Source organism: Acomys minous (genome assembly GCF_964271855.1).
Source record: "Acomys minous genome assembly, chromosome: 20".
Classification (NCBI taxonomy): domain Eukaryota; kingdom Metazoa; phylum Chordata; class Mammalia; order Rodentia; family Muridae; genus Acomys; species Acomys minous.
Window position 1 is genome coordinate 18113266 of NC_140502.1, and position 16958 is coordinate 18130223.

Sequence of the window (16958 nt, forward strand, 5' to 3'; positions counted from 1 at the left end):
AAAGGACATCACAGACTTATTTTGTATCGTCCTTGTCCTCCTGGCCACGTCCTGTCTGTCTGGAATCCTCTCCCGTCTCAATCTTCCAAAAGGGAGGAGCTGATCCTTCACTTCCTAAGGACCCCTCTCTTGCTTTCTTCTCTGATGTCAGTGCAGCAGGACTGGCCAACGGCAGAGGCGATGCTCTAGTGGTTGCCATGGGGACCTCAGGGTCTCTTGTGCACAAGGAAGCTATGGCGTCACTGCCGGAGCAAGTGCAGCCACCAGCGTCACATCCTGGTCTTTAACTCTGTCACAGAGCACGTGAGGGCGACCTCTGGGCCATCAGTGAGAGGACCTACTCCATCTGCCAAGTCGCCACCCACAACACTCACTAGGGTGGCAGCAGCCGCTGGGCAGACCAGCGATCCACAGAGACTGTTAAGGTCATCGACAGTGCGGGGAGTCTGCATCTTCAAACTCTCTTTGGCGCAGCCTTGCTTAGGACCTGGGAGCCGCGACTAGCCAGCTTCCAATTCTGTGGCCAGTGTGAGTGAGTCGCTAGGAACTTCCAAGAGTGAGCTTGCAGGGGGCAGGCTGCAGACGGCTGGGGTCCCCTTGACTGAGTTCGACTAATTGGGTCTCTTAATAACGTCACTATTGAGGCTTCGTTTTCTCATCACCCTCGGATGATTCTCATCAGCATCCTGGATCCTCCCGTGGGAGGCTCCGCAGCGCAGCGGCACGCATACAGCTGCCTCAAGGAGTTGGGCGAGATGGTATTCGGAGTCTAAGACATTGCGTTGTTAGAACACGGGTGCAGGGCCTTGGAGGTGGACAGTTACAAGTCCTTGATGATCCTGGGGATCCCCGAGCACTGTAGCCACCAAGAATTTGAAGACATCATACGGGCCTCCCTCAAAGTTCGAAGTGGCCGGGAAGGCCTTTTTGGAGGAGGACAGGTCCAAAGCAGCTATCATTAGGTTAGCAGAGGACCTCAATTACGACGTGGTCCCCAGGGAGATCAAGGGCAAAGGGCGCTGTATGGAGAGTGGTCTACATGCCCAAATGGCAGGACATGGAATTCCTCACCAAGCTCAGTTTGTTCCTGCGGTGAGAGGGCAGGATGGTAGAGGATGTGGCCCGCATCCTCAGGCAGGAGTTGTGTCCTACCCCACTAGGTCTCAGAGAGCTGCCTCCCAGGAGATGTGAGGTAAGCCGGGCGTGGTGGCGCACGCCTTTAATCCCAGCACTTGGGAGGCAGAGGCGGGTGGATCGCTGTGAGTTCGAGGCCAGCCTGGTCTACAAAGTGAGTCCAGGACAGCCAAGGTTACACAGAGAAACCCTGTCTCGAAAAACCAAACAACAACAACAACAACAACAAACAACTGTGAGGTGAAGTTGGAGGTACGCTGAGGAAGGACGGGTGGCGGAGGCTACATAACATTTTGGGGAGTGACAGTGAGCGAAGATAGGAGATGATGGAAGGACTAGCACCCGAGGGTGGCACTTGTGAAAGAAAGCGTATTTATTCTGGCCAGTGCTGAAGACTGAGCTAGGGCCTTGAGCGTGCTGCTCAAGCTATCGCTGAACCATGCACACAGCCCCTCACGGGCGATTCTGGGCAAACACTGTGTTAACGAGCTATAATACCCGCAGTCTGAGCCTGGCGCTTTTATCTAAGTTAACTTTTGGGCGACAGCTGAGTGGGTGGGGCTAACATCTGGTTGAGCGCGGGTCATCTTTTGTTTTTTTGGTTTTTTTTTTTTTTTTTTTTTTTTGAGACAGGGTTTCTCTGTGTGGCGTTGGCTGTCCTGGACTCACTTTGTAGACCAGGCTGGCCTCGAACTCATAGCGATCCGCCTGCCTCTGCCTCCCGAGTGCTGGGATAAAAGGCTGCACCACCACTGCCTCGCTTTCATGCCCACTATCTCCCAGAACAGTACTTGGATCTTGGAATAAAAAGGGATGAAAAACCAACAAGAATCCTTGCCTGTGACACTCATGAGTAAGTGAGCTCTAAGTGAGCAAAGTTTTCGTTTAAGTAAATTTAGATGAGGTGAGGAATCCTAGGATTGAGCGTGGACATTTTATTCATCCAACCAACAAAAATTTCCCGAGTATCTACAATGCGCCAGACACAGGACATACGTACAGTCAATGATTTTTAGCCTTTCCCTCAAAGCCCTACTTCCGTATTTGAGGAATTGTGGGTAACATTTGAGACTGTGCAGGGAACGTGGAGATGTGTGGGGGTGGGGTTTGGTGGGCTTGAGTGAAGGAAGGAGGGTAACTTCTTATTGAGAAAGGTCCCAGAGACTTTTTAAAAAGACTTCTAGCAACGCGGAGGCCAGCAGCACCAGCCAAATCCACAACAGTGCGCATGACTGTTGCCATAGAGATGACAGAGGGGGCAGGAGAAAGTTCACGACCGGCTTTTGATAGTGTTTTGCTAGACTTGCCCAAACCGGATCTGACCCCCCCGGAAGAACCTGTCCTGAAGATCCTCGCCTGCAACGGGTTACTACCCTTCCTGTGCCATCGCCAGAGGAAGACAGCTCATAAACCACGGTTGGCACGTGGGCTGCCTGCGGGGGTCCATCGACAGCCTTGCTATTATGTATGTGGCCCTAAAAAGCTGTGGCTGTTCAATACATGGTGACTCTCCCTTACTGGGGGGAGGGTCAGAGGGTAACCCCGATTGTAACCCCGATTGGCACCCTAGTTAAGTGTGTAGCGCTCCTCAAATAAATCCCAGGAATCATGACTTGGAGGGGAGAGGCACACTCTTTTCTTTAAAAGGTGGGGAGGGGGGCAGACTTCTTGTTGAGAGGGGCAGGGGAGAGTTACTAAGCCAGCCATGATGGCTCATAGAATCTCAAAACTTGGGAGGTGGAAGCAGGAGGATCAAGGGTTCGAGGCCAGCCTTGGCTGTGTAGCAGGTTCGAAGCCAGCCTTGGCTGTGTAGCAGGTTCGAGGCCAGCCTTGGCTGTGTAGCAGGTTCGAGGCCAGCCTTGGCTGTGTAGCAGGTTCGAGGCTGGTCTGGGCTGCATGGCACTCTGTCCCAATAAATAATTATTGAGTTCTCAAGTCTATAAGCCGAGTATCACGTGAGGGTGGAGAGGAGGGGAAAAAATGTTGGAAGCATAGCACGGATGCCCACAGATCTCCAGAGACACCAGGGATGTTAAGCACACAGGGTTCTTTCCAAAGGGAAAGATGAAAAAAAAAAAACAAACAAACTTGTTCTTCCACCCAGAAAGCTGAGCATTGGAAGTGATCAGCAGTGAGGTGATCTGCGTTATCTGCTGGGCTGGGCCCCATATCAGACTCCTACAACCAGGACCAGATGTGGCTAGTAATCTAAATGACCCTTCTAGCCAGGGGCTCCCACACCCAGGACCAGAGGTGGCTGATAGCCCAAATGACCTCTGTGTTATCTGTATGACTGAGACCAGGCCAGACCCTTAGGCCCTTAAACTAGTATAGGTAGGCTACCTCTAGAACCCATCTTTTTTGGAAGAAATGGCATGTACCCTGACTCAAGTTTCAATGTAGTTGTGTTTCCTTGTGCAATGAGGGGGGGGGTTGTGTTGCATCGGAAATCTCCCCCCCCCCCAAATCATACTGGGCTTTAAATACATCCAGAATAAACTACCTGTTAACTAGACTCCCAGAAGTCAATCTGCACCAGGGTTTCTCTCTCTGTCTCTGTCTCTGTCTCTGTCTCTGTCTCTGTCTCTCTCTCTCTCTCTCTCTGTCTGTCTCTCTCTCTCTCTCTCTCTCTCTCTCTCTCTCTCTCTCTCTCTCTCTCTTTTCGAGACAAGGTTTCACTATGTAGCCTTGGCTGTCCTGGCCTCCCTTTGTACACCAGGTTGGCCTCGAACTCACAGCGACCCGCCTGCCTCTGCCTCCCCGAGTGCTGGGATTAAAGGCGTGCACCACCGTGTCCGGTTCTGCACTGGGTTTTTATTCTTATCTCCTTGCGCTGCTCACTTCCCTGCATGACCCTTTCAGAGAAACAGTTGTGGTGAAATCCAGTTGAGGGTTAGGAGAGAATGTCTCCCTTGGGGGATGTAACGTAGAAACTTCCACTTCTTCAGGGGATCTGCCAGGGCTGCAGGGGAACTGCATTTCTCCAAGAGGTAACTTGTATACACAAAGCAATTTAATATTTCAGATGGAGTCTTGCTACGCAGACTGGGTTGCTCTGCAACTCACTATGTACCCCAGGCTGCCCTTTATTTAGTCCACAATCCCCCAGGATAGTAATTGTAGGCTTGCACCACCACCTATGCCTACTATCTTATAGCGTGGAGACCCAAGTATCTTTTTTGCTTATTTTTGCACACCGTAGCCCTACTGCCACCAAACCCACTCAATCTTCTGGCCTCAGCCTCCCAAGTGCTGGCGTTATAGGTAGGGTGTCCTCGCCTCATCTTTCCCTTAGTGTCACACTGCGATGGGCACTGAATATGTCTTATTTTTTTTATTTTGTTTCAAGACAAGACTAACCCCGACAAGCCGGGAACTCATTATGTAGACCAGACTAGCCTCAAAACTATCAGAGATCCACCTGCAAAAAAAGCCTCTTCAGTGACGGGACTAAAGGTGTGCATCACCACACCCAGGTGTGCACAGGGGTACCTGTGACATTGCTACCCATTCCCGGTCTGATTTCTTGGAAGTTACTGCTTACCCCTCCCAGCCCCAGAGTCAAGGCTCTCTCTACAGTTCCATCTGGGCAGCTGTCAGAAACATCTGTCTCTGTCCTTATGTCCCCAGCAAGTGTCGGGACACAAAGAGAGTTTTTTTAATTCATTTGATTGACGTAACCTAAAGTCTCAAATGAAGTCACTGTTTTGTTTTGTTTTGTTTTTCTGTGTTTCGTTTTCGAGACAGGGTTTCTCTTGTAGTCCTGGCTGTCCTGGACTCACTTTGTAGACTAGGCTGGCCTTGAACCCACAGGCAGACCTCTGCCTCCCGAGTGCTAAGACACTGGTTTTCAGTCCATTTCCCAAAGCAGCTCTTTTTGGTATCAGCCTCAGCATCCTTTTCCTTAGTACAGTCAGTGCTTTAGGGCGTAGGGCTTTTCCTACTGTCTCCACAATCGCTTTTGAACTTCTTACAAATCTGTGGTCAAGAAGCCTTAGGCTCTGTAGGATGATGAGATGAGGCCAGAGTTTGATCCTTAGGTCCTTCCCATGAGAGCCATGGTATAGGCACTCACCCCAACACCACACACACACACACACACACACACACACACACATACACACTCACCCCACCACAACACACACACACACTCACACATACTCACCTACCACACACACACACACACACACACTCACCCACCACACACGCACACTCACCTACCACACACACACACACTCACTCACCACACACGCACACACTCACCCCCCCACACTCACACACACAGTCACACACACTCACCTCAACACATCACACACACCCTCACCCCAACACACCATACACACAGTCACCCACCCACACACTCACTCAGCACACACTCACACCCCCACACACTAATCCACTACCCACACACTCACCCACCACACACACCACACACACCACACTCACACCACACACACTCACCCCAACACACTCAGTCACACACACTCATCTCAACACATCACACACACGCTCACCCACCACACACACACTCACCCCAACACACCAAACACAGTCACCCCACACACACACACACTCACACACACTCAGCACACACTTACACCCACACACACTAATCCGCCACCCACACACTCACCCACCACACACACCACACTCATACACCACACACACACTCAAACACTCTAAGTAAATATAATTTTAGAGAAAGAAGAGATTCTTAGCTCTGTATTTAACTTTGCAGTCCTGGCCCCGCGTGTTGCCACTCTCAGAACACTGTGCATCTGTGTTCATTATTACATCAGTCTGCGCTTATGTAGATAGCACACAGGCTGCAGCACGCCTGCCTTCTGCACTCTGCTTAACACCAAGGCACGATGGCTGCATAATATAGGACAATATGGCCTTCCTTATCATTTTGCAGCCTCGGACTTGCATGCGTTTTCTGTACTTCTTTGTTGTTGTTCTTGTTGTTGTTATTTTGATTTGGTTTTGTTTTTTTCGAGAGAGGGCTTCTCTGTTTATGTAGCCCTGGCTGTCCTGGACTCACTCTGTAGACCAGGCCGGCCTCGAACTCACAGCGCTCCGCCTGCTTCTGCCTCCTGAATGCTGGGATTAAACGTGTTCACCACCATACCCTGCTTCTGTATTTTTCATATGACTGCTGAATTTGTGACAGGCAACATGGGTCCATGAAACCACTTCCTTTAGAAGATTGTTGGGACCAGGTGACATTTCCTAACACTGCACTGCAGGCTGCCATGGGCCAGGAACAATTGGAAATACTTACCTGCGTCCGTGTGGCAGATGTCAGGTAACCCCAAGTGAAGTACAACAGCCCTCCCCACACCCCATTTAAGAAGTGTGCTTACCCCTTCTTTGTTCTTTGTGGTTGATATTCTACTGTATAAATATGAACTAATGAAATAAATGGTTGCTAATGAAACCACAGTGTATCTTGAGTATGTTGGGGGGCAGGGGAGCCCCATAAGACTTCCTTTGGAGGCCTGGCATGGTGGTGCACTCCTTTAATCCCAGCACTCAGGAGGCAGGAGGATCACTGTGAGTTCCAGGCCAGCCTGGTCTACAAAGTTAGTCTAGGACAGCCAAGGCTACACAGAGAAACCCTGTCTTGAAAAACAAACAAACAAACAACAAACAAACAAACAAGACTTCCTTTGGGAAAATGATCTGGTTGCTTTGAAAACAAAAAACCAAAGCAAAAAAAAAAATGGTCCAATAGAACGGTTAAGGAGATAAAGATGCCTTCACAAAGGCTCTCACAAGCTGTCCTCTGACGTCCACATACACACACATGTGCGCCTCTCTCTCTCTCTCTCTCTCTCTCTCTCTCTCTCTCTCTCTCTCTCTCTCTCTCTCTCTCTCTCTCTCTCTCTCTCTCTCTGTTTTTGGATGAGTTGTCTTATAACTTATAACATGGAGCACACAGTTTTCTTCTACCTGGGTTGCTTCCCTGGACCCTAGGCTAGTTAAAGGTGGGGCAATTTGTTTAAAATAAGAACAGGTGGGTAGGTGGGTGGGTGGGTGGTAAAGCGATGGCTCAGAGATTAAGAGCACTGACTGCTCTTCCAGAGATCCTGAGTTCAATTCCCAGGAACCACAAGGTGGCTCCCAACCATCTAAAGATTTATTTATTTATTTACTTATTTATTATGTACACAGTGTTGTGTCTGCATGTACACCTGCTTGTCAGAAGATGTTGCGAGCCACTGTGTGGCTGCTGGGAATTCAACTCAGGACCTTTAGAAGAGCAGACAGTGGCTTTTAACCTCTGAGCCATCTCTCCAGCCCCTCACAACCATCTATCATGAGATCTAATGACCTCTTCTGGCCTGCAGGTGTACGTGCAGATAGGGTGCTCATATAGGTTAAATAAATAAATCCATCTTAAAAAAAAAAAAAAAAAGAACAGGTGGTGGAGACAGAAGTCTGCTGGGCTCTGATTCCCATTCTTGGGGGGAGGCGGTTGGAGGATGAGTTTAAAGGCTAGCCTTGGCTACATGAAACCCTGTCTCAAAAACCTTTAAAAAAAACCAGGGCTGAGTCGGGCGGTGGTGGCGCACACCTTTAATCCCAGCACTCGGGAGGCAGAGGCAGATGGATCGCTGTGAGTTCGAGGCCAGCCTGGTCTACAAAGTGAGTCTAGGACAGCCAAGGATACAAGAGAAACCTTGTCTCGAAAAACAAAACAAAACAAACCAACCAACCAAACAAACAAAAACCAAACCAAAAATCCCCACAAAAAAACCAGGGCTGTTTATGTAGCTCTGTTGTAAAGTGCTTGCTACCTAGCTGTCATGCTGGCAGCCCTGGATTTTATCCTTAGTGATGCCAAAACCAGGCTTAGAGGCACCTGGCCTTCTGGTGCTTGAGGGGAAGAGGTTGGAGAGTCAGAAAGTCAAGGCTAGTCTCAGCTGTGCCGTCTCAAGGGCTCAAGATGGAGCAATGGCTCAGCAGTTAAGAGCGCTGACTGATCTTCCAAAGGACCCGAGTTCGATTCCCAGTAGTACATGATGACGTAATACAGTCTGCAAGTCCGTGTCCAGGTGACCATTGCCCTCTTCTGCCCTCCCTGGCTACGCATACATACGTGTAGGCAGAGCACACATATGTGTAAAAGGCGTACACATACATACATGCAGGCAGAATGCCCAATGTATAAAAGAAGTTTTGTTTAAAAATTTAAAAAGGAAATGAAACAAAACACCTCTCCCCCAAAACAAGCAAACACAAACCAAACCACAAAACAGTGACAGGTCCTATGCTTCAGTCGGGGTGTGGTGGCACACGCTTTTAATCCCAGTACTTCGGAAGCAGAGGCAAGAGGATCTCTGGGAGTTCAAGGTCAGCCTGGTCTATATAGAGAGTTTCAGGCTAACCAGGGCTACAAAAAAAAGACAAACAACCCCCCACCCCAAAAAACAACCCAAAAAACCAAACAGCAAAATTCCTTTTTTTTTTTTCCTTCGAGACACAGACTCGTTTTGCCTCTGCCTCCCGAGTCCTGGGATTAAAGGTGTGCATTACCATGCCTGGTTGTGGCATTTCTTTTAAACAGTATAAAGTTGTTAGGTATATTATGGTTCCAGCTTAGGCTGGGTGATATAAAACATCCCCAGCAGAAATAACCAGGGCCTGTCAATTTTTATAAGAATACCAAACATCTGAGATTTTCACTTCTGATACATATATATATATATATATATATATATATATATATATATATATTACACACACACACACACACACACACACACACACACACACACACGCATCTGATCTTCCTGCCTCAGCCTTCTGAGAAGCCTGGATTACGTGGATGAGCTATGAGACGCGGGTTAAGAAGGCTTTAAAATTAAATCTATTGGGCTGGAGAGATGGCTCAGGCGTTAAAGGCTAGGCTCTCAACCAAAAATATAAAGTTAGATCTATTTATTTTATGTCTGTGAGTATTTTTCCTGTGTGTACGCATGCGTGTCATGTGTGTGCCTGGTACCCTTGGAGGTCAGAATGTGGCCTTGGATCCCCTGAAACTGGAGTTAAAGATAGTTGTGAGCCGCCATGTTGGTGCTGGAAACTGAACTTGGTCCTCAGCAAAAAGCAAGAAGTGCTCAAACTACCTAGCAGTATTTCCAGCCCCATAATTTGGATTCTTTATAAGTCCCATTTCGTGTTTGCTAGGCAAATGCTACCCCACAGAGGTAAATCCCCAACCTCAAGATTTGGAACTCAGCCGGGCGGTGGTGGCGCACGCCTTTAATCCCAGCACTCGGGAGGCAGAGGCAGGTGGATCGCTGTGAGTTCAAGGCCAGCCTGGTCTACAAAGTTAGTCCAGGACAGGCAAGGCTACACAGAGAAACCTTGTCTCGAAAAAACAAAAAAAAAAAGATTTGGAACTCATAGCCAGGCTGTGGTGCCGCACACCTTTAATATCCCAGCAGAGGCAGAGGTCGGCGAATCTCTATGAGTTCGAGGCCAGCTTCATCTACAGAACTCCAGGATCATCAGGGCTACACAGAGAAACCCTGTCTTGGAAAAAAAAAAAAAGCCAGAGATGGTGGGGCACACCTTTAAACCTAGCGTTCCTGAAGCGGAGACAGGTAGATCGCTGTGAGTTCCAGGCCAGCATGTACAAAGCGAGTCCAGGACAGCCAGAGCTGCACAGGGAAACCCTGTCTCAAAAACAAAAAACAAAAACAAACAAACAAACAAAACACACACACACACACACACACACACACACACACACACACACCAAACAAACCGGGTGTGGTGGCGCACCCCTTTAATCCTAGCACTCAGGAGGCAGAGGCAGGTAGATCGCTGGGAGTCCGAGGTCAGCCTGGTCTACAAATCGAGTCCAGGACAGTCAGGGCTACACAGAGAAACCCTGTCTCAAAAAACCAAACCAACCAACCAAACAAACAAAAAAACCAAAAAAAAAAAAAACCAAAAACCAAAAAACCAAAAAAACCACAAAAACAAAAACCCAACCAACCAACCAAACAAAAAGATTTAGAACTCATAGGCTACCATATGGTGTCCCTTGGTGGTCTTGGCGGTTCTCTTCAAAGCACCTCTGCTTTGGGGAAGAGGCCTCAGGAAGGCTGGAGGGGCAGGAGGAGGGGCTGCCTCTGTGCTTGCTGCCCTGTAAGCTCCCAACATCTGCCCTGTGCTCAGCCAGGGCCCCTGGTGTTACCAGTTGCCTTGGAGACGCTTAGTCTACTGTTCAAGGCCTAGGGCTCAGCGGCTAGAGTGCAGCCATGCGTCACCTCAGCGGAGCCAGTACAAATGTCCCCACCCCACCCCCACCCCCAGAGGGAAGCTGCAGCCAGATCAGGACTCATTACAGAGCACCCCCCCAACTCCACACCCCAAACCTGTAACAGCTTCTCCTGCCGGCCATCTTCTTCCTCTCTCTCCCTTCCTCCTTCCCTCATTGCTAATGATATGCCTCCAAGGTCTTCCTGCGTTAAATAAAATTACAAGCGTTTATGTTACTTTAATTTTTTTTTTTTCGAGACAGGGTCTCTCTGTGTTAGCCTGGGTGTCCTGGACTCACTTTGTAGACCAGGATGGCCTCAAACTCACAGCGATCTGCCCGCCTCTGCCTCCCGAGTGCTGGGATTAAAGGCGTGCGCCACCACGCCCGGCTTGTTACTTTAATTTTTAAAAAAGGTGTGTGTGTGTGTGTGTGTGTGTGTGTGTGTGTGTGTGTGTGTGTAATTTTCAAGACAGGGTTTCTTGGTGTAATGGCTGTCCTGGACTCACTTTGTAGACCAGGCTATCCTTGAACTCACAGAGATCTGCCTGCCTCTGCCACACTCAGCCCAGGTATATGTTTTTATATTAGTATCAAAGTCATTTCTTTTTAAAATTTATTTATTTACTATTATGTATACAGTGCTCTGCTTGCATGTACTCCTGCAAGTCAGAAGAGGGCGCCATATCACATTACAGATGGTTATGAGCCACCATGTGGTTGCTGGGAATTGAACTCAGGATCTTTGGAAGAGCAGGTGGCACTCTTAACCACTGAGCCATCTCTCCAGCCCCTCAAAGTCATTCTTTACCTGGCTTTTGTTCTTGTTGAGAACATCATCTTTAGTCCTGGAATGGTGTCCCACATCTGTAAACCCAGTAGAAAGAGACCTCTGAGGCAGGGGGATCACTGAACACTTGAGGCATGTGAGAAACACAGTAAGTTAAGAACTGAGGGCACCACAACATCTCTGTGATCTTAAAGACTTATTTTTGCTGGGTATGGTGGCACACGCCTTTAATCCCAGCACTCAGGAGGCAGAGGCAGGCGTTCGAGGCCAGCCTAGTCTACAAAGAAAGTCCAGGACAGCCAAGGATATTACGCAGAGAGACCCTGTCTCCAGAAACAAAACAAAACAAAACACACACACACATAAAAAAAAAAAAGAAAGAAAAGAAAAAAGACTTAATTAAAAAATATTTTATTTTAAAACATTTTATTATCTCATGTGCGTATTTATGTATGTATAATCTGTGTAGCGGTGCACATGTGGAGATCGGACAGCAACTGGCTTTATGTGGGTTCTGGGGATTGAATTCAAGTCATCAGGCTTGCATGGCAAATGTTTTTATCCACTGAGCTATCTAGCCCCCCACCCCCCACCCCCCGCCCCTTTGTTTTTTGCTTTTTCGAAACAGGGTTTCTCTGTGTAGCTTTGGCTGTCCTGGACTCACTTTGTAGACCAGGCTGGCCTTGAACTCACAGAGATCCACTTGCCTCTGCCTCCGCGAGTGCTGAGATTACAGGCAATTACAGGTGTGTGTCACCGCGTCCGGCTGCGTGGGCCCCTTTTTTTATGTGTATAAATGTCTGAGGCCGGGCGTGGTGGCGCACGCCTTTAATCCCAGCGCTCGGGAGGCGAGCAACAGGTGGATTGCTGTGAGTTCGAGGCCAGCCTGGTCTACAAAGCGAGTCTAGGACAGCCAAGACCACACAGAGAAACCCTGTCTTGAAAAACCAAAAAAAAAAAAAAAAAAAGTTTTGCCTGCGCGCTTATATATGCGCACCACGGCACCACGGGTATGCAGTGCCCACAGAGATCAGAAGAGGGCGTTGGATCCCTTGGTACTGGACTTACAGAGGGTTGTGAGCTAGGACTCAACTCAGATCTGCAAGAGCAGCCCTCCCCTTAACCACTGAGCTATCTCTCTGACCCCATCCCCGAACTTTTAAAAGTTCACAATTGCAATGGCCTTCAAAAGATCTGGGCCGTCAACAAATGCACCTCTTAGGCTTGAACGTCGAAGATGGCAGGTTGGAGGACCAGCTGCCTTTCGGGGGGGAAAGATGACGTGGGTTTTGGCTGCTGAGAAGGGAAGCCCTGGCCTCAGCGAGGCCCCTCCGGGGGGCGGCCACACCTCCGTGGGAGGAGAGGGAGGCTGCCCTGAAGCGAATGGACAGCCCTGCTGCCAGTCTTCCCAGGCTGAGAGTGTAAGATGAGAAGGAGAAGGTGGGCCTCACCCAGGAGGGGAGGACGCCTAGAAACTTCCTGCCGCTCTCAGCCCCCGCTGCAGACTGAGAGCGAGGTCAGCTTGGAGCGGGTGGCAGCCTGCCCAGGGGCGGGAGACCCTCCTCGGGGCTGGGCGGTGGCCTTTAAGCGCCTCGCCATATTGAACGGCTACGCCGAGCCGTCTTTGTCTGCCGAGTTCTCCCACGAACTTTCGGAGGCTTTCGGGGTGTCTGGACCAAAGGGAGAAAGATATTGGAGCCCGTGCGCCCACAGCTTGGAGCCCTGGCGTTCCCAGTTTGGATCGAACTTTGAGCCTCGCGACTGACCGGCCCCTCAGTTCACGTGAGCTTCCTGGAAAACTTGTTTGCCTCAACTCCCAGCGGGTGTGGGAGGGGGACCCGACTTGGCCTTGTCGCCTGCGGAGAAAATTGCAGAGTTCCTGGGACACCCCCCCCCCCCACTGCCCCCTCCCCGAGGCTAGAAACCAAGCATCTGTTTGGGCTTCTTGCCCCCAACCCGAGAGTCCACTCTGGAGATCTTAAAGACTCTCGAGAAAAGCCACGTGGGAGGCTGGTTCCCATGGGGCTACCTCCCGTCCCCCGATTGCCTGATTCTCTGGAGTGTCCCCGACGTCTGCAAAGATGTCGATCTGGACGTGTTGGTGGAGGCCTTAAGGCCTGTGGGCACCTTTAAGAAGATCGGGAAGGTGTTCCGCAAAGAGGAGGACTCCACGGTGGGGATGCTGCAGATCGGGGAGGATGTTGACTATCTGCTCATCCCCCGGGAGGTCCGGCTGGCTGGGGGCGTGTGGAGAGTCATCTCCAAACCTGCCACCAAGGAAGCTGAGTTTCGGGAGCGGCTGAGCCAGTTCCTGCAGGAGGAGGGCCGCACCCTGGAAGACGTGGCCCGTATCATCGAAAAGAGCACTCCGCACCCACCCCAGCCCCGCAAAAAAGCCAACGAACCCCGAGTGAGGAGAGTCCCGCAGATGGTCACTCCTCCACTTCGGCTGGTCGTAGGCACCTATGACAGCAGCAATGCCAGCGACAGCGAGTTGAGTGACTTCGAGACCTCCAAAGCCAAAGGCAACCGGGGCTCCCAGAGGACCAGGAGGGTGCGCAAAATGCCTGTCAGTTACTTGGGCAGCAAATTCTTGGGCAGCGACGTGGAGAGCGAGGATGATCAGGAGCTCGTGGAGGCCTACCTCCGCCGTGGGGAGAAGAAGCCCAGCGCGCCCCCTCAACGTCGCCGGGTCAAACTTCCAGTGCCCATGTTTGAGAACACCCCGGGACCCCAGCCATCCAAGGCGGGCAGATGGAGGGAGTACGTCAGCCAGGTGTCCTGGGGGAAGCTGAAACGGAGGGTGAAGAGCTGGGCGCCCAGATCAGGCTCCGACGTGGGTGAGGCCCAGCAAGCCGCCTTAGCAGCTGAGAGGGTTGGAGAACTGAGGCACAGCCACACCAGCCCGGAAGATGCCAGCTTCAGAAACTCAGCAGATCGGAGTGAGCAGATGTTGGGTACCAGACGCTGGAAGCCCAAGATCAAGTGGGCCTCCTTGAGACGGTGCAGGAAGGAGCAAGAGCCACCCCTAGCTCAGGGGATAGGCATGCCAGCTGGGGGCCCCCCAGAGGCTGCAGAGGACCAGAGGGCAGAGGTTCCAGCCGAACATGGGGCAGAGGCTGCCGCTAACCAGAGGGCAGAGGCTGCCGCTAACCAAAGGGCAGAGGCTGCCCCTAACCAGAGGGCAGGGGCTGCTGCCAACCAGAGATCAGGGGCTGCAGCTAGTCCGAGGGCAGAGGCTGCGGCTAGTCCGAGGGCAGAGGCTTCGGCTAGTCCGAGGGCAGAGGCTGCAGCTAATCCGAGGGCAGAGGCTGCGGCTAGTCCGAGGGCAGAGGCTTCGGCTAGTCCGAGGGCAGAGGCTGCGGCTAGTTCGAGGGCAGAGGCTGCGGCTAGTCTGAGGGCAGAGGCTGCAGCTAGTCCGAGGGCAGAGGCTGCGGCTAGTCCGAGGACAGAGGCTGCGGCTAGTCCGAGGACAGAGGCTGCAGCTGATCCAAGGGAAGAGGCTACAGCTAGTCCAAGGGCAGAGGCTGCAGCTAGTCCAAGGGCAGAGGCTGTGGCTAGTCCGAGGACAGAAGCTGCAGCTGATCCAAGGGAAGAGGCTGCAGCTAGTCCAAGAGCAGAGGCTACAGCTAGTTCAAGGGCAGAGGCTGCAGCTAGTCCAAGGGCAGAGGCTGTGGCTAGTCAGAGGGCAGAGGCTGTGGCTAGTCAGAGGGCAGAGATTGCAGCTCATCTGAGGGCAGAGATTGCAGCTAGTCTGAGAGCAGAGGCTGCAGCTAGTCTGAGAGCAGAGGCTGCAGCTAGTCTGAGGGCAGAGGCTGCAGCTGATCCAAGGGAAGAGGCTACAGCTAGTCCAAGGGCAGAAGCTGTAGCTACCCAGAGGGCAGAGGCTACAGCTAACCAGGGGGCAGAAGCCCTACCTGACCAGAGGGCAGAAGCCATAGATAGTCAGAGGGCAGAAGGCCCAGCTAACCAAGGGACTGGAGCTGCAGAGAATCAGAGGGTAGAGGCCCCAGCTGACCACAGGGCAGGCGTCCTCCATGACCAGAGGGAGGAGGCTGGACCTCAGGCTATGCCAGAAGCCTCGGATGGTTCTGGATCCTCAGCTAGGGTCCAGAAACAGGTAAAGACAGTGAGGTTCCAGACCCCAGGACGCTTCCTGTGGTTTCGAAAGCGCAGGAGAGCCCTCTGGCATGCTCCCCGCTTGCCAACCCTGCCGAAGAGAGTCCCCAAGGCAGGCGAGGCTAGGAGCCTCAGGGTGCTGAGGGCTCAAGCTAGAGCAGAGATGGAGCCCGGAGAGCAAGAAGAACAGCTGTGAGGGGCAGCCCAGTGCCCCTGTGCCCTGCCTGCCCCGTGTTAGCTGCTAGGATGCCTCCCCCGCTTGCAGGCTCCTTTTACCTCCATGTTTGAAAATGGAGGCTGCGCTGGGTGGCGGTGGCGCACGCCTTTAATCCCAGCACTCGGGAGGCAGAGGCAGGCGGATCGCTGTGAGTTCAGGTCCAGCCTGGTCTACAAAGTGAGTCCAGGACAGGCAAGGCTAACACAGAGAAACCTTGTCTCACAAAAAAAAGAAAGAAAGAAAGAAAGAAAGAAAGAAAGAAAGAAAATGGAGGCTGCAGCCTCCTTTGCTTCCTTCCTTCCTTTCCCCTTTCTCCATCCTCTTCTCTTCCTTCCTTTCTGGTCTCTTTTTCTCACTCTCCCTCCACCCCCCCCTTCTTTCTTTTGTTTTTTGTTTTGGGGGGGGGTTGGTTTTTTGAGACAGGGTTTCTCTGTGTAGCCTTGGCTGCCCTGGACTCGCTTTTGTAGACCAGGCTGGCCTCGAACTCACAGCGATCCGCCTGCCTCTGCCTCCCAATTTATTTTATTTTATTTTGTTTTATTTTTGGGACAGAGCCTTGGTTTGGAGTCCACCCACTAGTCTTTTACCTTAGTGTCCTGAGCAAAAGAGTGACAGGTGTCTGCCATTGCATCTGGCTCCAGCGACCCATCTTTGTTTTGTTTGAGACAGGGTCCCTCTACGTAGCCCTGGCTGGCCTGGAACTCAGAGATCTGGATGCCTGCCTCTGCTAGGACTAAAAGTACGTGCCACCATGTCCGCCTTCTGGTGGCCTTTATCATTTGATTTTTATCTGATGAGATCCTGTGTTCATGGTAATATGGCTGTAGACACACTTCTAATTTTTTATATGTTGATTAAAAAAATACTGATTATAGCATCTCAAAGAATGTAAAGAAAGAAAGCCTATGAAGCCTGGTTGCCTGAGTGATGTTTTAACTTCTTACTATGTATCATACGTGCTCACAGCCTGGCAAAGGGAAGAGGGGATTAATCTGTCCTTTTTCTCCTGTCTACAACTAATTTTGATTGACAGCCTCTTTGTACTTAAGGAGACGGCTCAAGTTGATATGCCAATAAAAATGCGTACAAGGTGGCTTCTTGTTTCCAAGGCGGCAGTGGACAAGGTTGGGGTGATTTGGCTGCTCCTCAAGCACGACGGCCCTGGGTTTGAACTGTTACTTTGCCTGCCATGTTTGAGCTGCTAAGTGGTGGAGGATCGGAGGCTCCAGGGTCCGGTGGACTTTGCACACCACACTGATGTTGGGGAAACGGTCAGAGAAAGAAGGAGTGGGGTGCAGAAGAGATGGCTTAGTGGATGAGCGCACCGGCCGCTCTTGCTGAGGACTGGGGGTTTGATTCCCAGCATGGTGGCTCACGACCACGTGTAGCTCCAGCTCCAGGCGATCTGACACCCTTTCCTG

The 16958-nt window shown here is 51.2% G+C and overlaps 2 protein-coding genes across 2 annotated transcripts; both read left to right on the forward strand.

Moving 5' to 3' along the window:
- Window positions 1-625: 625 nt before the first annotated feature.
- On the forward strand, window positions 626-12966 carry PNMA8C (PNMA family member 8C; the record flags this gene model as incomplete). The annotated part of the gene is given in 6 exon segments (XM_084770487.1): window positions 626-770; window positions 774-889; window positions 891-1011; window positions 1013-1093; window positions 1097-1192; window positions 12694-12966. Coding segments are annotated over 6 exon segments (789 nt in total). The 5' UTR covers window positions 626-668.
- On the forward strand, window positions 12549-15782 carry CCDC8 (coiled-coil domain containing 8). The gene has a single exon (XM_084770859.1). The coding sequence runs from the start codon at window positions 13381-13383 to the stop codon at window positions 15514-15516; it is 2136 nt and encodes a 711-aa protein (XP_084626985.1). The 5' UTR covers window positions 12549-13380; the 3' UTR covers window positions 15517-15782.
- The last annotated feature ends 1176 nt before the right edge of the window (window positions 15783-16958 follow it).